Raw genomic sequence first — 20,623 nt, 5'->3', positions numbered from 1 at the left:
CGAAACACTTATTTCCATGTCTCTTCCTCCTCCTCCTCCTACTTCTCTTCCTCCGCCACCTCTTTTTTCCCCTCTTAATTTCTCCATTCTTTCAAGCGCTTCCCTGCCTGGTCTTTCCGCCCGCCTTCCTTCCTCTCCGGCGCCTCAACGGCCCGTCCTCAGGCTGGCTTTTGTATCTGTTTATTTACACGCTTCTCATTAGTAGTGGCGGAGCTCTGCGCTAACCCCTCCCTACACACGGCCGCCCCCTTGCCCCTACCCCGCCTAAAGCTGTCCCCTTCCTTCCCCTGCCTTCTCCTGCTTTCCCCTGCCTTCCCCTGCCTACCCCTTCCTTCCCCTGCCTACCCCTTCCTTCTCTCTCCTTTCTATTTATGCTAGCGACCACATACACATAACACAGGATCCCCCTCGCACCTACCCCGCCTCGAGCTGTCCTTTTATAGCGACATACAGGAGGGCGACGGCAGGGGACCCAGAGGCTTATGGGATGTTAGATGGATTCAGGGATGCTTTAGGAAGGATGGGAGTGAAGGGGAAGGTACGGAGGAGAGTGGGATGCTGGGGAAGGATAGGAAAGGCTCTAATGGAAAAGGAGGTGGTTCTATAAGGGTTCTGGGGTGCTGGAGACGGACAGAAACGCCGTAAGAGGCAGAAATAGACAGGAAGATGTTTTTATAAGGATCTGGGATGCTGGGAAGGGTAGGAATGAAGGGGAAGGTCTGTAGGAGAACGTATCGAAAGGGAGGGGTTCTATAAGGGTTCTGGGGTGCTAGAGACGGACAGAAACGCCGTAAGAGGCAGAGAGAGACAGAAAGATGTTTTTATAAGGATCTGGGATGCAGGGAAGGGTAGGAGTGAAGGGGAAGGTGTGTAGGTGAACGTATGGAAAGGGAGGTGGCTCTATAAGGGTTCTGGGGTGTTAGAGAGGGATAAAAGCGACGTGTTGAGACAATTCAAAGGGGAGATGGGTGTAGATAAGTTCTTGGGTGCTGAGGAAAGAGAGAGAATAGAAGAGGTGTATGTAGAAGACTTAGATCGAAGGCAAGATAGCTTTGTATGGGGAAAGAAAGAAGAAACGGGAGTCTGTGATGTAGAAAGTCTAAGAAATAGGAGACGCGCGTAAGGAGGAAGGGGCAGAGGAAAGAGAAGTCGAATAAGGGATAGATGCAAAGAAATGGAGAGAAGAGATGGATAAGAGGGAAGGGACAGAGGAAGGAGAACTAGTGTACGGGATATATAGGAGAAAGGGAGGAGAGGAAAAGGAGAAGGAAATGCAGAGGAAAGTCGTAGAGGGAGAAAGGAACAAAAAAAAAATGGAACTCGTGTTAAGGATAGATACAGAAAAGGGAGGAGAGGCAAAGAAGGAGGAAAGGGAGAGGAAAGTCGTTGAGGGAGAAAGGAACAAAAAAAAAATGGAACTCGTGTTAAGGATAGACACAGAAAAGGAGAAGGAGAGGAAAAGGATGAGGGAAGGGAGAGGAAAGTCGTGAAAGGAGGAAGGAAGCGGCAGAGGAAGTAGAAGACGAGCAGGAGAGATATACAATGTTCATATGCTTGGGTTGTCTTCGCCCGGCAGCAACAGCACAGGTAGAAGAGGTGTCCAAATCATCCCCTCCTCCCTCCCTTCTTGAAATTCAGATGTGAGGAAGCGATGAGACTAGAGAGAGAGAAATAAGGATGGAGAAGGAGAGAAGTAAGAAGAGGTGAAGGGGAGAAATGAAGAGAAGGAGGGAAAGAAAGAAGGATTAAAAAGCAGGGAGGAAGAAAAAGATGGAATATAGAAGACGAGAAATATGAAGAAAGGAAAGAATGAAGGAGAGGAATGAAAGATGGTAGGGAGGAAGAGAAGGGAGGGATATAGAAGATGATGAGGAATAGGAAGGAGGGAAAAAAGGGTAGGAGAAAAAGGAGGAAATAGACAGCAAGGAGGAAGAAATGGAAGGGATACAGACAGCGATGCCAAACTGTCGTACTCTGAACATCATATTTTTTATCATTTTCAAGCTTAAAACTCTCGTACTTTTACAAATAACGATCGGAAATTAAGGTTATCGCGGAAAATGTTAAATAGTGATCGTTTTCTTTAATTTTCGCGATAGTTATATGTCAGACACTACGAAAAGGCAATGTGATGCGTACGATAATTTGGAAACGCTGGATCATACAGAAAATGGGGAAAAGGAAGAAAGGGAGAACTGAAGGAGAGGGGAGAGAGAAAGACAGTAGGAAATGGACAGATAAGAGGAAGGAAGAGAAGGAAGCGAATATATGGGAATAACACCGACAGCTAACGAGCCACAGTAACCTTTCTCCTCTACGCGTGGCCTCAGCGCTCACCTCCGACACATTAACCCTTGAAACCTCGCCCGCTATGAAACGAAAGTAAATGCTCGTTGCCTCAGCGCTCAAATCCGTCACTTAAGCGAAGGATAGTAAAGTAAGGCTAAGTTAGGGGCTGCGCATGGCCTCGGTGCTCACCTCCGACACATGGTTCTGGGAGGAGGGTCTAAGAAGGAGCTGGGGGGTTGAAGTGGCTGAGGGGGCTGGGTTAGGGGGGGCTGGGGGTCAGGAGGGGCTGCATGGGGAAGGGCTGTAAGGGGTCTAATGAGCACATCTTCCTCCGCGCGTGGTGGGAAAATTACCCTCGAATTGGGTTTTCCTCATTTTGTGCCCAGCCCCGAGTTATGGTAATTTTCTGGACGATAATGCGAGGAAGAGGAGGAAGAGGAGGAGGAGGAGGAAGGAAGGAAGGAAGAAGGGTTGAAGAAGGTGAGAAAACGTAGTACAAAGAGGAAAGTTAAGTAGAAAGAGAAGAGGAAGAAGAGGTCGAAGAAGGACTTAGAAGAGGAGGAGGAAGAGGAGGAGGATGGAAGGAAGGAAGAAGGGTTGAAGAAGATGAGAAGACGTAGTACAATGAGGAAAGGGAAGTAGAAAGAGGAGAGGAAGAAGAGGAAGGAAGAGGAGGAAGGAAGGAAGGAAGGGAGGGAGGAAGGAGAAGAAGAGTTGTGTGTTGAGAAAGATTTAAAAAGACAAAAAAAAAGGAAGGAAAACAAAAGCGAAAGAGGAAGAGAAGAAGACAAAGAAGAAGAAGAAGAGGAAGAAGAAGAGGAGGAGGAGGAGGAGGAAATAATGAGAATAGGAAGACAGGAAAAAGAGTAAAGGAAGAAATTAATAGCCCTTGGTTCTTCCTCCTCCTCCTCCTCCTCCTCCTCCTCGTAATTACCTCCACTCATCGCGGTCCGTCTCCTTGTTTTCCCTCTGCAGTGGACAAAATGAAGGAAAAAAAGTGGAGGAAGAAAGTGGAGGATAAAAAGTGGAGAGAAGAAAAGCTTTAAAGTGGTGAGCGGACGAAGCCGTTTCCTCTTTCCTCCTCTTTCTTTCCTCCTCCTCCTCCTCCTCCTCCTCCTCCTCCTCCTCCTGTCTCTTCACTTTTTACTATCATCTTCCTTCCGGTTCTCTCTCTCTCTCTCTCTCTCTCTCTCTTCTTCTTCTTCTTCTTCTTCCCCCTCTTTCTACCTCTTTCCTCTCCTCCCTCTTCTTCTCTCCTTACCTCCTTCCTTCCTCCATTCTTCCCTCCCTCCTGATCCTGTTTTTCTTCCTCCGTTTCCTCCTCCTTATCTTCCTCTAATCTTCGTTTCCTGTTTGTTTTCCTCTTTTCTTCCTGGAGGAGGAGGAGGAGGAAGAAGAAGGAAAAGAATACGAAAAAGAAAACGAAAAAGAAGAGGAGGAGGAGGATTAAGAGGAAGAAGAATTAGAAGAAGAAGAGAAGGAGGAGGAGGAAGAAGAAAAAGACGAAAACGAAAAAGAAGGAGAGAAGGAGAAGGATTAGGAGGAAAAATAATTAGAAGAAGAAGAGGAGGAGGAGGAGGAAAAAGAAAAAGACGAAAACGAAAAAAGAAGAAGAGGAGGAGGATTAGAAGGAAAAAGAAGAAGAGGAAGAAGAAGAGGAGGAGGAGGAGGAGGTTCGAGTCTGATCAGAAGGGTATCGAGAGGCCATTCCAAGGGGATCAGAAAGGGGTGTTGGGCGGAATTGTTTTCGCGCCAAATTAAGAGGAGAATCGAACCCTTTATGAGCGTCGCCGAACCCAAGATAGAGGATTCCAGGACCTCGTAAAGGGATCAGATGGAACGTGACGGTGGTTGCTTCAGTCTATTCCAATTCTCTTCTTTTCCTTCTTCTTCTTCTTCTTCTTTTTCTTTTTCTTTTTCTTTTTCTTCTTCTTCTCTGTCTTCTTCTCCTCTCTTTCTCTTTCTCTTTTTCTCTATCTTTCTCTCTTTCTCTCTTTCTTCTTCTGTACTGTGTTTTAGGATGGTGGAGAAGAAGGAGGAAGAACACAAAGGAAGAGGAGGAGGAGGAGGAAGAGAAGGAGGAGGAAGAGTAGGTGGATCAAGAAGAAGAAGGAGAAGAAGAAGAAGAAGAAGAAGAAGAGGAAGGGGAGGAGGAGGAGGATTATCTTTTTTCCCTCCATTTTTTCCTCTTTAATCCATCGTTCTGTGGAGGAGTTTAATTTCTTTTTCTTCCGCGTGTCTTTTCCTCCTTCCGTGAGCACAGTCATTAAGAGGAGGAGGAGGAGGGGAAGGAGGAGGAGGAAGGAAAGAAAATGAGAATAGGAGAGAAGGGAGAGAAGAAAAAATGAAGAGAGGAGGAGGGAAAGAGAGAAAGATGAAGGAAAAAAAGGGAAAAAAACGAAGGAGAGAGAAGGAAGGAAGGAAGGAAGAAGAACAAGGAAGAGATAGTAAATGCAGGAAGGAAGGAAGAGAAGATAAGGAAGAAGGAGGAAAGAAAATGATAGTAAAGGGAGGGAAGGAGAGAGAGAAAGAGAGGGAGAGAAAGCAGGGAGGAGGATAAAAAAATGGAGACAAAAAAGGGAAGGGAGGGAGAGAGGGAAGAAAAATGATGCTGAGAGAGAGAGAGAGAGAGAGAGAGAGAGAGAGAGAGAGAGAGAGAGAGAGAGAGAGAGAGAGAGAGAGAGAGAGAGAGAGAGAGAGAGAGAGAGAGAGAGAGAGAGAGAGACTGAGAGACAGAGACTGGGGCAGAAACATCAGGAAGGAAGATGGAAGGAGACAGGAGGAGGAGGAGGAGGAGGAGGAGGACGACGACGACACACATAGAGAGAGTGAGATAGGGAGCAGGGAGGAGGGTGGGTCAAGGAGGAGGGGAGAGGGATGGGGGAAGAGAGGGTAGGGGGGGTATGGCGCGGCGCCCCCCTACTAATGGACTTGTCTGGGCGATGGCAGAGTCAGGTAACGCAACGGAAGTCTTTACGAGGTCAGTCTCTTCCTTTAGTGACGGAGGAGGAGGAGGAGGAAGGGAAGGAGGGTTAAGAAGAGGAAGAATAATAACAAGAAAGATGATAAAGAAAAAAAGACAGAGTAGAAGAAGGAAGAGGAGAAGAACAAGACGAAGAAATATGATAAAAAAAGAACAGAAGGAGGAGGATAAGAAAACGAAGAAGAAGAAGAAGAAGAAGAAGAAGAAGAAGAAGAAGAAGAAGAAGAAGAAGAAGAAGAAAATAAGGCAAAGAATAAGAATAAGAAAAACAAAGATAATGAAGAAAACGAGAGAGAGAGAGAGAGAGAGAGAGAGAGAGAGAGAGAGAGAGAGAGAGAGAGAGAGAGAGAGAGAGAGAGAGAGAGAGAGAGAGAGAGAGAGAGAGAGAGAGAGAGGAAGGAAGGAAGGAAGGACGGAAACCAGGTGAAAACATCAAGCCGTTCAGGTAATTAATCAAGACCTTGGTAAATAACGCGGGCTAATTAGCAACACCTTGATGGGGAGGTCGAGGCGGGCAGGTGAGAAAGGTTCCAAAGCCCCGCTCACAAAGAAGGAAAAAAGGCGTTAAGTGCAGTTTTTCCACCTTTTTTCTCCTTTTTTAAGTCGCTGGAATGACTTTTTTGAGAGGTAATGGAAAGCGTGATAAGGAGAAGGGAAGGAGGAGGAGGAAGGAGAGGCTGTGAGGGAAGGAGGAGGAACGAGAGCCTGTGAGGAAAGAGGAAAGTTCAGTATGTTTATGAGTGACTAGCGTGCCTATTACTCCTTCTACCAACATCGTATTTATAAAGCGATGTAGTATAAATGTTTTCTGAGGGTGGAAATACGTGAAGTTTTTGTATTGTCCATTATTAAAGTCCTTGAGTTATGTAAACGTGGCCGGCTATGTCCGTAGAGTTTACCGCGTTACTGCCTACCCATAACAGACTCTTGGTGGGCTAAATGTACTCTTGGGAAGGGAATGAAAGTGAGTTTTTTGCATTGTCCATTATTAAAGCCCTTGAGTAATGTAAACGTGGCCGGGTATGTCCGTAGAGTTTACCGCGTTACTGCCTACCCATAACAGACTCTTAGTAGGATGAATATGCTCTAGGGAAGGGAATGACTCACAGGTTTTTACATTGTCCAACAGAGGGGGGCGGTGAGTAGTACAAATGTAGCTGGCTGTGTCCGTAGAGTTTATCACGTCACCGCAGATCCCTTCTCTACCCCACAATTGTGTTATAATTCCTCTTCCTTTCCCTTTTCCTGTGTTTCTGGTGCTGGTTCTAAGAGAGTTGAGGCTTTTGACACCAGGTTAGCCTTTGCACCAGGGACATAATGGAGAGGTCTTCTTAAACATTGCGGCACCGAAGTCACATATTTACAAGACTTTCGTAGGAGTTGTGTGCCGTTCCAGTGGTACTTTTTATGACCCTGGTGGTAGTTTGACCCTTCTTCTGTACCGTGAACCTTAAGAAACACTCATAAGCACCCAACTGATCCCCTTTTTGTCCTTTGAAAATAGTTGATGTTAAGGGTGGAAGCGACTGACTGAAGATAATGGAAAGAGTGTGTTGGAAGGGGGGGAAGGCAGGAGGGCGATACTTGGACCAGCGTGTTGTATTGAGGTGAGCCGAGTAGAGGTAGAGAGGGGGTGGAGGTGGCAGGAGGGGGAGGGGGGAGATAGTCTGGTGATTGATCGTTCTTCCGCTCCGCTGTCTCCTCCTCCTTCTCCTCCTCCTCCTCTTACTGTCTCTTTCCTCCTCCTCCTCCTCCTCCTCCTCCTTTGCCTTTTCCTTCGCTTGCTGTCCTCTCCTTCGGTTCGCTTATCCTCCTCCTCCTCCTCCTCCTCCTCCTCCTCCTCCTCCTTTTCTCTCGCCCCCCTCCTCCTTCGTTTACTTCTTCTCCTCCTCCTTCTGTCTCCTCCTTCCTTCTCAATCCTTTCCCCTTCCTCCTCCTTCTTTTCCTCCACTTCTTCTTCTTCGCATCCTCCTCCTCCTCCTCCTCCTCCTTGCTGGGGACGATTCTGGATTCTGTGTCTTCTGGTTTGTCTTCTTCTTGTCGTTCTTGTTTTCTTTTTGTTTTCTTTTTGTCTTGTTTCTGTATTTTGTTTTCCTCGTTATTCTTTTTTTTTGTTTTCTTCGTCCTCTTGTTTTCTTTCTTTTTTGTTTCTTTGTTTTCTTTTATTTATTTTCTTATTCTTTGTCTTGTTTCATTAATTCGTGTGACTTATTCTTGACCTTTTGTTTTTGTTCTTGCCTCTTTTAAATTATTAGAGGTTAGGTCAGGTCAGATGTGTGTGTGTGTGTGTGTGTGTGTGTGTGTGTGTGTGTGTGTGTGTGTGTGTGTGTGTGTGTGTGTGTGTGTGTTTCTCTTTCTGTCATCTCTCGTTTTATTTATCTGTTTTTCTCTTTCTGTTTTTTCTCATCTCCTCTCGTTCGTATTGGTTTGTCATCTTCATCTCTCTCTCTCTCTCTCTTTCTTTTCTCTCGCCTTTTTCATTTTTTCGTTCTCTTTTTGTCTCATTTCTCTTGCTCTTTTATCTGTCCTTTCTTCTCTGTTTGTTTGTTTGTTTGTTTGTTTGTTTCCGTGTTCTGTCTTTCTCATTCCTTGTCACACTTCATCAGTCTCTCTTTTCGCTCTTTTCTTCTTCTCTACTTGTTTTTCCTGCCGTATTTTTTTTTACGTTCCACCTATGGCTGGGTTAGGCTTTCTTGGTGGGGCCCGCCGGTCTGCCCCTGCTCACTGTGGCGCAGACAAGTGTTTATAGTGGCGCCATCTTGCCTGGTTCATGCTGGCCCCGCGGAGCTCATCTTTGATCTTCTTTGAGACATTCCATTCTTATGCCATCCACTTACATACTTTAAATATTTACACATTTCGTCTTCCTCTCTCTCTCTCTCTCTCTCTCTCATATTTTATACCTACGTGCATTTATTTACCTGTATTTCTCTCTCCCTCTTCATCTCAATTTACTACACCTGTTCACCTGCCATTACGTCCCCTTCCTCTCTCTCTCTCTCTCTCACTTTGCATTATTTCCTCTCCTCTGCTTCCCCTTCTTTACTACATCTTTCTCATTTTACATACATCACCGCTCTCTTCTTCTTCTTCTTCTTCTTCTTCTTCTTCTTCTTTTTCTTTTTCTTGTTCTTGTTCTTGTTCTTGGTCTTGTTCTTCTTGTTCTTGTTCTTGTTCTTGTTCTTGTTCTTCTTCTTCCTACTCCTCTATAATTAGTTCACCCTTCCTCATCGCCCTTACTTCCTGTTCTCTCCTTTCTAACTCGCACACTTTATCTCGTTTTCTCTTTCTCTTCCTTTCTCTTCCTTTCGTCTTTTATTCGCTTCTCTTCTCTTTCCTTTTCCTTCCTTTCTTTCTCTTCGTCTCGCACTTTCCGCCATTTTATCTTTTTTTCTTTTTTTTTCCTTCTTTTTTCTTCCTCTCTCACATTGCTTCCTTTAATCTTTTCCTTTCCTTTTCCTTTCTGTTCCTTTCATCATTCTTTTTATCCCTTCCTTTTGTTTCTTTCCTTCATTATTTCTTTTCCTCTTTTCCTTCCTCTCTCGCCTTTTGTCCTTCTTTTTTTTCCTTTCTTTCTTTCTATTTCTCTCCTCTTACATTCTTTCTTTTTTCCCTTCCCTCCCCATTCTTTTTCTCCTACATTTCCCTTTCCTTTCTATTCCTTTCGCCTTATATCCCTTTCACTTTTTCTCCCTTTTCCCTCCGTCTCTCTTTTCCTTTCTTCTAATATCCTTCCCTCTCTTCCTTTCCTTCCCCTTCTTTCCCTCACACATAACATCCCTTCCTCTATTCCTTTCCTTCCCTTCCTCTCCCTTTTTTTTTTCCCTACCTAACACACTGCCATCCTTCCCTTCTTCTCCTCTCCTCTTTCCCTTCCCTTCCCCTTCTTTCCCTCACACTCAACACCCTTTCCTCTCCTTCCCTCCCTTCCTTTCCCTTCCCTCTCTCGCCCTACCTCACACTCTGCCATCCGCGCCACACAATTACCAACACTCCGTCATCACCCTCGCTGTTTCTCTTCGTTCTGACCCCTCCCCTTTCTGCCACCTCGCTCCGCTACGCATTACGAGACAGAGCAGCTAATACGGGCGAATGAGCCGTGGATAAGCCGGGGATGGACGGTGAATAGGCGGTTGCATTGAGGGCTTTTGGGGCAGTCTAGGGGGTGGTGTTCTCAGATGCTTCCACCGCCTCTCTGTCGTCAACTCTTTCCAGATGCCGAAAGAGAGATTGTCCGGGTTCTCGTGAGTGTGTTTTTGAGGTTCATGGTATAGAGGCTTTGTTGAACTACCATTAGGGTCATTAAACCACCTCTGGAAATGCCCCTAACGTCTATGAAAGCCTTACAATTCTTTTCCTTTCCTTTCCCTTTTGTTGAACTGCCATCAGGGTCATTAAACTACCCCTGGAAATGCCCCTCACTCCTATGAAAGCCTTACCATTCCTTTCCTTTCCTTTCCCTTCCTTTCCTTTCCTTTCCCTTCCTTTCCTTGCCCTTCCCAACCTGCCCTGCCCTTTCCTCTTCCTTCCTCTCCCTTCCTCTTCCTTCCCAGCCCTTCCCTTCCTTCCCTCCCCAACTCTTCCCTGCCCTTCTTTTCCTTTCCCTGTCCTTCCCCTCCCTTCCCTTTCACCACCACCACCACCACCACCATCACCACCACCACCACCACCACCACCTGCTTTCATTACCTGTCTCAGAGCAATCACTAGCCAGCACAGGTGAACAAAGACAGCCAATAAGAGGAGGAGGAGGAGGTGGAAGAGGAAGAGGAGGAGAAGGAGGAAAGCGAAAAAGAGAAAAGTAAGAAATAATAAATGGTTCAGTATTGAGAATGAAGGAAGAGGAAGAGGAAGAGGAGGAGGAGGAGGAAGAGGAAAAATATAGAGTGGAGAGAAGAGGGAAGAGAATATAGAGCTAGAGAGAGAGAGAGAGAGAGAGAGAGAGAGAGAGAGAGAGAGAGAGAGAGAGAGAGAGAGAGAGAGAGAGAGAGAGAGAGAGAGAGAGAGAGAGACTCACCTGAAACCCAAATCACAGGTAGAAAACACACACACACACACACACACACACACACACACACACACACACACACACACACACACACACACGAACTGACACACGACACGGAGACTAATTAAATGAGACCACCGATTGCTATCACCTGAGGAACACCTGTCGGACACCCTAACGAGGTAATTAAGAAAGACGAACAGGTGTGAGACGCAACCTGACACACACACACACACACACACACACACACACACACACACACACACACACACACACACACACACACACTCACTCACAGAAGCCCCCCCCAAAAAACAGACCCTTCCTTGCCCCCTCCAAACAGACCCTTCCTTGCCCCCCCCAAACAGACCCTTCTCTACCCCCCCCCCAAGAAATACACATATCCCCTCTATCCCCCCCCTGTTCTCCCCCCGCACACACATACACAGTCCCCCCTTCCCCTTCCCCCCCATCCCGCCCCCCATTAGCTCACCTTGATGTATCCGTTCTCGCAGTGGGTCGCGTTGAGCACCCGGCCCACCTTGAAGCTCTTGAAGCGCACGACGATCACCCAGTCATCCTTGAGCGCCGGCTTGCTGACCTTGAAGCGGTAGGAGCAAGTGAGCGGCCCGTAGCGGTTCTGGCGCGTCAGTTCCGGCGATGACACGTCCTCGTAGATGTCCACCGTCTTGTTGCAGTGACCGCGGATACGATCATCTGGGGGAGAGAGACACAGAAGATTAGTTAGTCTTTTAAATGACGATTGTTGCCGAATTACTTGCTAACTCTTCCTCGACACTTCCCTTGACATCACATTCAGACATCACTTTCAACGGTAATAGGAAGTGGCTAACTTAGAACGTTAACTCAAGATTGTTTTATTTTTTTCGGTGCTGCCTATACCGCGCCCGCACGGTGACCATTCGGCTCATCTAGTGGTTGCCAACACGATAAACACATACAAAAATATATAACTAAATTCATGGATGTTAGGTGGGGTTAGGTTCACAGGAGCTACTTGTACAGGCCAACTGACCTCTTGCAGACTCCTTATGTTCTTAGGTTCTTTTTAGTGACTCCCAATTTGATAGACACATTAAAGAAAATAACTAAATTCATGGATAGTGATGTTAGGTGGGGTTTGGTTTACAGGAGCTACCTTGTATAAGCCAACTGACCTCTTGCAGACTCCTTATGTTCTTAGTTTTTTTTTTTACACTTTAAAAAAATAACTATATTCATGGATAGTGATGTTAGGTGGGGTTAGGTTCACAGGAGCTACCTTGTATAGGCCAACTGACCTCTTGTAGACTCCTTATGTTCTTAGGATCTCTTTACAACCTCTCCCTTCCCTTGACATCAACTTCACCGATACCAATCAGTCAGTCAGCCAGACAGACCCCGTTCCCTTATGCAAGCTTTCGGCAGGCGACTCTGAAGGGTTCAAAGTTCAAAGGGGAATGTTTGCATCTTCTTTGTCTTGAAAAATGAAATGGTCTTAAGTTAGAGGTTATGAAAAGAAGGTTAATAAGAGCTTAATGCATATGTTGTTGGTGCGCTGTGTGTTATGAGGTTTAATATAGAGGTAGCAGTTTAATTAATATCACCTGAGAGAGAGAGAGAGAGAGAGAGAGAGAGAGAGAGAGAGAGAGAGAGAGAGAGAGAGAGAGAGAGAGAGAGAGAGAGAGAGAGAGAGAGAGAGAGAGAGAGAGAGAGAGAGAGAGAGAGAGAGAGAATAAGAGGATTGTGGCTGGCAGGGAGACGAAGGCAGATTATGTGAGGTGGAGAGAGGAGGAGGAGGAGGAGGAGGAGGAGGAGGAGGAGGAGGAGGAGGAGGAAAAGGGGGAAGAGGAGGAGAAGAATAAGGAGGAGGAAATGGGGTAGTGTAGAGAATCAAAGAGAGAAGAAAGAGAAACGAAGAAGAAGAAGAAAAGAAGGAAAGAAGAAGGAGGAGGAGGAGGAGGAGGAGGAGGAGGAGGAGGAGGAGGAGGAGGCAACCCAACAATTCCCTTTCAAGGAGTTTTTTTATTCATTCAATTAAAACCACGTCAATAGACCGTGTGTGTGTGTGTGTGTGTGTGTGTGTGTGTGTGTGAGAGAGAGAGAGAGAGAGAGAGAGAGAGAGAGAGAGAGAGAGAGAGAGAGAGAGAGAGAGAGAGAGAGAGAGAGAGAGAGAGAGAGAGAGAGAGAGAGAGAGAGAGAGAGAGAGAGAGAGAGAGAGAGAGAATAAATCAGAGGAGGGAAGAACAAAAGAAGATAAACAGAGGAAGGAGGGAAGGAAGGAAGGAAGGAAGAAGAGAAGGAGAGAAGAGAGAGAGAGAGAGAGAGAGAGAGAGAGAGAGAGAGAGAGAGAGAGAGAGAGAGAGAGAGAGAGAGAGAGAGAGAGAGAGAGAGAGAGAGAGAGAGAGAGAGAGAGAGAGAGAGAGAGAGAGAGAGAGAGAGAGAGAGAAGGAGGAAACAGAGAATGATCAAGGAAAGAAAGGAGACAAAGGAGGGAAGAGGAAGGGAGAGGAGGAAGAAAGAAGGAATAAGAGGAAGGAATAGAAGGAGAAGAAAGGAGACGGAGAGAAAGAAGAAGAGAAAATAATGAAAGGAAGTAGGAGAAATTGATGAAAGAGGAAGAATTGAGAAAGATGATAAAAATATATATAAAAGAGAAAGAAAAAGAAGAAACAGAAGAAACAGGAACGATAAATAGGAAGAAAAATTAATATACGAAAGGGGGAAGAAGCAGAAAATAAAAAAGAATAAGAAAAAAAGCAAGAAAATAATAAAAGGAAGAAAGGAAGAAGCAAAAATGAAATAAAAACGAGATAAAGAAAGAAAAAGAAACCCAAGAAAAGAATGAAGGAAGGAAGAGAGAAAGGGTTAAAGAAGAAGGAGGAGGAAGAGGAGAAGGAAAGAGAGAGAGAGGGGGGGGGGGGATGAAGAAGGAGAAGGAGGAAGAGGAGGAGGAGGAACAGCTTATCCGAAGGTTAAGCTGACGGAGAAGGAGCTGACATTTGGCAGGAAAGATAGATAGATAGATAGATAGATAAAACGTAAGATACCATAAAATAACATCCTTCCTGCCTTCCTTCCTACCCTACGTTCTTCCATCCATCCATCCATCCATCCATCCATCCTTCCTTTCTTCCAAATGCGAAACAAGAAATAGAAGAAGTCGACGTTTAATGGCTCGCTTCCTGCTCTGCCATGCCTCGCGCGGCCCGCTCTTCATCAGGTTATGGCTCGCGTTTGTCTCTGCGTCGCTGGTAAACTGTTTATTGGTTTAGGCGCGTTGGTGGCAAGCGTCGGCTGAATGTGTGGGAGGTTTGTCTCGTACATTGCGTTTGGTTTATGATCGTTTATATTTAGCTTAGATCAGGATAGGAGGCGGAGGCGGTCAGGTTCGCGTCCCGCCCGCCGCTACAAACAAGCTGGCAATTTTTCAGTCACCGGCGAATGGCATTAAACTACCCACATTATTTTTACCTGATGTCTATAGCGCCAGTAGGCTCTCCTGAAGGACCTCTTTGACGACCCCAGCCCGTTAGTGGCGCAGGCGAATCTTATTTTTATTTTTTATTTTTTTATTTTTTACAGAAAAGGAGACAGTTCAAGGGCGTGAAAAAAGAGAAAACAATAATGAAAAAAAGCCCGCTACTTACTGCTCCTGAATAGAGTACAGAGGAGTGGCCAAAAAAAGAGGTCAATTTCGGGCTGCCGGGATGTATGACTCTTCCTTGCCCCCGGTGCTCCTCTTGACCAAAGTTGATATCCTGAAGGCCATCTATCAACCCGGACTCTAGATTCTCTCTCAGGGGGCAGCATGAGCCAAGCAAGATGGCGCCGCTATAAACACTTGCCTGCGCCACAACCACCAGGCCCCACCAAAAAATCCTACCGGCGCTATCGGCGAAACGTAAATAAAAGTATATGATAGTCCACGTTATTGCCTCTCGAATCGCTTGTCTGTATAATTAAACCACTAAATTGTATGGCAAAAAAGCGCGGTGAATACATGAATGATGAATCCGGGCATCTAGTTCTGCGTGGCTCGTGATGGGATGTGTGACGGCCGCAATTCGGGTCTGTGTGGGCGAACAAACAATTTTAATGATTTTTTTTCTGACTGACGGACAATATATTATGATTTTCCTTCCCCGCCTCGCGCCTCGCCGCCACCACAGCTTTAGGGCGGAATAAAACAATTTGCTGCATCACTAAACGCCGAGTCTAACCCTACCATAAAAACATTCCTATTACTTCTGTTATTAAAATGTCTGGCTGTATATTAGAGCAGTGTTGTGTAATGTGAGGTTGTTTCTCATTACCTGCATCATTTGACTGGACTAATTTCTGTACATTTTGATGATGAGTTACTGAAGAGTCTCATGATAGCAAGATCGTAGTATAAACATGACTTCTAACTAATATCTTAAGCATAAATATCAGAAGAATCATATTTTAAACAGCATCTCCTTAACAGCACTTCTTAAACAGCATCGTATAGCATAGACTCCCTAACGTAAACAGCATTTCTAACTAACATGGTAATCATAAACAGCATATTATAATCAGCATATCTAGTCAACATCATTATCATAAGCATCCGAAGCATCACATCTTAAACCAGCATCTCTTAACCAGCATCTCTGACCAGTATCACACTCACTCACTCGAAATACCACAAACCATATTGATAGATAGACAGAGATAAAGAGAGGCAAAGGAAGCAAGAACATCCCCCCTTAAGGAACACCATATGAGATTGCGTAGAAAGAGGAGGAGGAGGAGAAGGAGCAGAGGGAACAAGGCACCAGATTCTGTCCCTGTAAATGCCTCGTTGTGTTCCCTTGGTTCTCGTGACTGTAGAAGTTGCCGAAGAAATTCCTGATTTCTGAGAGTCCAATGTTGAAAGTTCTTTGGCGGTAGTTCTGTGTAGGTGAGAGAGAGAGAGAGGGGGGAGGAGGAGAGAGGGAGAGGGAGAGGGAGAGAGGGAGAGAAAAAGGGGAAGGGAGACTTGTGGAAAACCGAAATGAAAGTAGAGAGAAAGAAATAGAAGGGAAAGAAATGGATCCAGATAACGAAAGAGGAAATTGAGAGAGAGAGAGAGAGAGAGAGAGAGAGAGAGAGAGAGAGAGAGAGAGAGAGAGAGAGAGAGAGAGAGAGAGAGAGAGAGAGAGAGAGAGAGAGAGAGAGAGAGCGAGTTTATAAATTTTTACACACACACACACACACACACACACACACACACACACACACACACACACACACACACACACACACACACACACAAACACACACACGCAGTAATGGAACGGAAGGTAACGCACATTAGGACGAGAATGAAGGGTAAAAAAAAAGAAAAAAAAGAAGCATAATGCAGAGTCTCGCGCGAGTGTGTTTTACGAGTGTGTTGTGTAATTGTGTTGAGCGGGGCGCAACACCACCACCACCACCACCTCCACCACCACCAGCAACACCACCACCACCAACAACAACACCACCACCACCTCCAACACCACCACCACCACCACCACCTCCAACACCACCACCAACAACAACACCACCACCACCAACAACAACACCACCACCACCTCCAACACCACCACCACCACCTCCAACACCACCACCACCACCACCACCTCCAACAACACCACCAGCAACACCACCACCAACAACAACACCACCAGCAACACCAGTAGAACCACCAATAAGAAATGAGTAGGAGAAATAGGGAAGAGAGAGAGATAAGAGAATTTCTCCTGTTCGCTTTCCCTTCTCTCTCTTCCTTTCTTTCTCCTTTCTTTCTTTCTCTCTACTAGGAAGGAGGAGAAAGAGGAGGAGAAAGAACAGCAACCCACTCTCTCTCTCTCTCTCTCTCCTGCTAACTTCTAACTACTGAAAGAAAGAGGAGCTGGTGTTTGTGGTCGTGGTGATGGCGTGCGTGTGAGTGTGCGTGTGTGTGCGTCTAAAATTGGATATCGGCAAGCCTTAAGAATCGCTATAATCGTACATAAGGGTCCCGTCATGGTTGGGAGAGGGCATGAAAGGGCGTAATGGTAGACTGACTGACCTATAAGGGATACATAATGGAAGCCTTTCTGTCACGCGTCCTGAGTATAGGGAACTGGAATCGATTCAAGACTTACTCACGGTGAAGTTTTTCGTGAGAGGGTGGAGGAGGTTCGTGCATCATTTCGTGGGTGACTCTTGAAACTTGTAACTTATTGAAGACTTTTAGAATCGAATGCTGATTGGAAAAACGTACGAAGCAAGAATACAAAACAAAGAGGAGAGATACAGACGTTGCAGAACAAGAAACGAATCGATCTAGAGACATTTATTTTAGACTTTCCGACGGTGCACTTTCGTAAGAGGATGGAGAAGCGTGCGTCATTTCGTGGGTAACTCCTGAAACTCTTAGAAACGAATGCTGACTGGAAAAACGCACGAAGCAAGAATACGAAACAAAGAGGAGATTTTCACGGGTGACTCTTGAAACTTGTAACTTATTGAAGACTTTTAGAATCGAATGCTGACTGGAAAAACGCACGAAGCAAGAATGCGAAACAAAGAGGAGAGATACAGACGTTACAGGACAAGAAACGAATCGATCTAGACATTTATTTTAGACTTTCCGACGGTGAACTTTCGTAAGAGGATGGCGAATCGTGCGTCATTTCAGCCGGAATCTGCCATGCACTCTTCGAACACTACTCCGGAAACTGCTATGCCCAGTCCCCTGATATTCATCCCGGTATACAGTGCGGATTCTTCCTCCTCCTTATCCGTAGATTTCAGCTCAGAGTATCCCTCTATAACTGCTCCTGTGTTTACTGAAGACTTTCCACCGTCATCCCCAGAAGATACCGAAGCAGAGTTTCTTAAATGGCCTCGGCCCTACAGAAGCTCACGACGAGCTCCTCTCTGGGCCCGTAACTCAGACCCGAGAGCTCGAAGCCCAACGGGAGGATCAACCTTGCCGTGGATCCGCTGAATTGCAGCGAGGACATTGCCGATGGATACAAGATTGCAGAACTCAAAGAAATATAACGATTTCGGTCTGGGGTCACCCAAGCTATAGGCAACACATAAAAAAAGTTGAAAAGCGAACGTAAGCAAAAACCAAACAAAATAGATACAGACGTTGCAAAAACAATAGATGAACGAAACCCTTGATAGTGCAAACCACCCAGCAAACATTTTTACACCAGAAACTTTTGCGAACCGAGTGGAAAGCGATGCGAGGCGAGAAAGAAACCCAAAAACGGATAAACAACAAATACAGACGAGGCAAAAACAATAGACGAACGAGCCAATACGACAGCGAAGGAGTGGAATCTTTACGCGCGAAGTTTTGGGATCGATTAGAGGAAAAAAAGAGAGAAGAGAGAAAACAATACATGGAAGAAACGACACGAAACTATAGATACAGGAAACAACATTTAGCGACGCGAGAGAAAACTATAGACGGTTGAAACGACACGAGACATAGATTCACGAAATGACCAAGAGTGAGGCGACAAAAGACAATAAGTGAAAGAAACGACAATAGACTATAGATACAGGAAACGACATTTAGCGACGCGAGAGAAAACTATAGACGGGTGAAACGACACGAGACTATAGATACACGAAATGACCAAGAGTGAGGCGAGAGAAGACAATAAGTGAAAGAAACGACAATAGACTATAGATACACGAAACGACCTTAGAAAAAAATGATAATAGAGATGTGAAAGAAGATAATAGATGAAATAATAGCATGACGTGTACAAAAACGCCTCAAATTATAAAGAACGAAAACCAGAACGAAGGAAAAAAAGGAGAAACAAGAGAAAACAATAGGTAAATGAAATGACGCGAGAATATAGATACAGGAAACGACCAAAAGCGAAGGGAGAGAAAACTTTAGACGATTAAAACGACATGGAGCCTTCCGCCCTCTGCGTGTTCATGCGAGAGTTCATGATGGATGGTGGAGGAGGAGGAGGAGGAGGACTGGGAGGAGGAGGAGGAGGAGGAGGAGGAGGAGGAGGAGGAGGAGGAGGAGGAAGACGAGGAATCAGGGTGTATGTTTGCTTGTAGGAAAGTGAAAGGAATGGAAAAGGGGAGGAAAGGGAGGGACTTGGAGAGAAAGGAAAAGGAGGAAAGAAAGGAAAAAGGGAGAGAAAGGAAGGAAAAAAGAGAGGAAGGAAGGAAGGAAGAAAAGGAAATGGAAAGTAAATGAGAGATAGAAAAAGAGGAAAAAAAGAAAAGGAAAAAAGAGTAAGAGGAGTGAAAAGGGGCGAGGAGGAAGAGGAAGAAGAGGTGGAGGAGGAGGAGGAGGAGGAGGAGGAGGAGGGAAGAGTGATGGAATGGCAGTTCAGAAAATGGTTTTAAAACACATCGCTCTTCCGAATGAAAAAAACGTGTGTGTGTGTGTGTGTGTGTGTGTGTGTGTGTGTGTGTGTGTGTGTGTGTGTGTGTGTGTGTGTGTGTGTGTGTGTGTGTTTCCCTGTGTACGTCTCCTGTGTGTACTTCTATCTGTGAGTATATGTATGTTCGTGTGTGTGTATGTATTTTCTGTGTGTATGTATTTGTAATCTATGTATACCTCTCTCTCGTGTACATCTAATCTTGTGTGTACGTTTCCTTGTGTGTACTTCATTCTGGGAGTTATGTATGTGCGTGTGTGTATGTGTGTTTTCCCTCTGTGTGCGCATCCCTGCGTGTACGTGTGTGTGTGTGTGTGTGTGTGTGTGTGTGTGTGTGTGTGTGTGTGTGTGTGTGTGTGTGTGTGTGTGTGTGAAAATTAGTCTTCAGGATATATGGCGGCGGAGTTGCGAAGTGAAAGTGAAAGCGATTATTTAACACCTGCGCCTTCACCTCCACCTGGCGGTTGATTGTTCACCTGTTGGGGCTGATTAATCACCTCCTGGGCACCTGTTGTGGGGTGGTGGTGGTGGTGGTGGTGGTGGTATTTTTTTCGTTTTCTTTCTGTTTTATTTTTTGGTTGGTGGTGTGGTGGTGTGATGGTGGTTTTAGTAGTAGTAGTAGTAGTAGTAATAGTAGTGGAAGTAGTTGTTGTTCTTCTCCATCAAATCTTCCTTCTCCTCCTCCTCCTCCTTCTCCTTTTTCTCTCCGTTTTTTTTTATTCTCCTTTCCTCTTTCTCCTTTTATTTATTCTCTTCCTCCACCTTCTTACCTTGCACCATTTTTCTTCTCCTCCTCCTTCCTTCTTCTCTCTCCTCCCTTTTCTCTCCTTTCTTCTTCTCTCTCTCTTCCACTTTCCCCTACTCGAAGTTCTCTCCCTTCCCTCCCAGACCTCTCTCTCCCCTCTCTCCTCTTTTTCTCTCCCTCTCCCTTCTTCTTCCTCCTACTCAGTGTTCTCCTTCCCCTTTCTCCTCCTCCTCCTCCTCCTCCTCCTCCTCCTCCTCCTCCTCCTCCTCCTCCTCCTCCTCCTCCTCCTCCTCCTCCTCCTCTCAATTATGCACTGCTGTCTCACCAACTCTCCCTTAAAAACCAGGGTCTTCCTCCTCCTCTTCTTCCTCCTCCTCTCCTTCCTCCTCCTCCTTCTCCTCTTCTTCCTCCTCCTCTTCAACTGGAAACCAAACACCACCAAAGCAGACAGATAGATAAACACACACACACACACACACACACACACACACACACACACACACACACACACACACACACACACACTTGATATTTTCCTCTTTTTCCCTTTCTTCCCATTCTTTCCTATCCCTTTCCTTCATTATAATCACCTGTTTTGTCTCTCCTGCTTCTTTCTAATTCTTCTTCTTCTTCCTCTACTTCTAATTAGCTGTATGTCTTTTATAATGTTCTTTTTCCCTTCAATTTCCTCTACTCTATATGTCTTTTATAATGTTCTTTTTCCCTTCAATTTCCTCTACTCTATATGTCTTTTATAATGTTCTTTTTCCCTTCAATTTCCTCTACTCTATATGTCTTTTATAATGTTCTTTTTCCCTTCAATTTCCTCTACTCTATATGTCTTTTATAATGTTCTTTTTCCCTTCAATTTCCTCTACTCTATATGTATTTTATAATGTTCTTTTTCCCTTCAATTTCCTCTACTCTATATGTATTTTATAATGTTCTTTTTCCCTTCAATTTCCTCTACTCTATATGTCTCTTATAATGTTCTTTTTCCCTTCAATTTACTCTACTCTATATATCTTTTATAACATTCTTTTTCCCTTCAATTTCCTCTACGCTATATGTCTTTTATGATGTTCTTTTTTCTTCAGTTTCTTCTACTTCTTCTTCTACTTAGCGGAATCTTTGTTGTAATGTTTTTTTTTCCTTCTATTTCTTCTACTTATACTTCTACGAAACTCTGTTTT

At 45.1% G+C, this 20,623-nt stretch overlaps 1 protein-coding gene and 1 long non-coding RNA gene across 2 annotated transcripts in view; one reads left to right on the top strand and one right to left on the bottom strand.

Moving 5' to 3' along the window:
• Nucleotides 1-20,623, bottom strand: part of LOC127002240 (cubilin-like) — a 143,322-nt gene that overhangs the window by 41,568 nt on the left and 81,131 nt on the right. The window contains exon 2 of the mRNA XM_050868043.1: nt 10,774-10,997. Within this exon, the coding sequence (XP_050724000.1) occupies nt 10,774-10,997 (224 nt within the window). The remainder of the gene's footprint in view (nt 1-10,773; nt 10,998-20,623) is intronic.
• Nucleotides 1-20,623, top strand: part of LOC127002242 (uncharacterized) — a 58,019-nt gene that overhangs the window by 36,794 nt on the left and 602 nt on the right. The window lies entirely within an intron of this gene.

The sequence above is a fragment of the Eriocheir sinensis genome, chromosome 22 (genome assembly GCF_024679095.1).
Source record: "Eriocheir sinensis breed Jianghai 21 chromosome 22, ASM2467909v1, whole genome shotgun sequence".
NCBI classification, from domain to species: domain Eukaryota; kingdom Metazoa; phylum Arthropoda; class Malacostraca; order Decapoda; family Varunidae; genus Eriocheir; species Eriocheir sinensis.
This window is presented reverse-complemented; position numbering and strand designations above follow the sequence as displayed.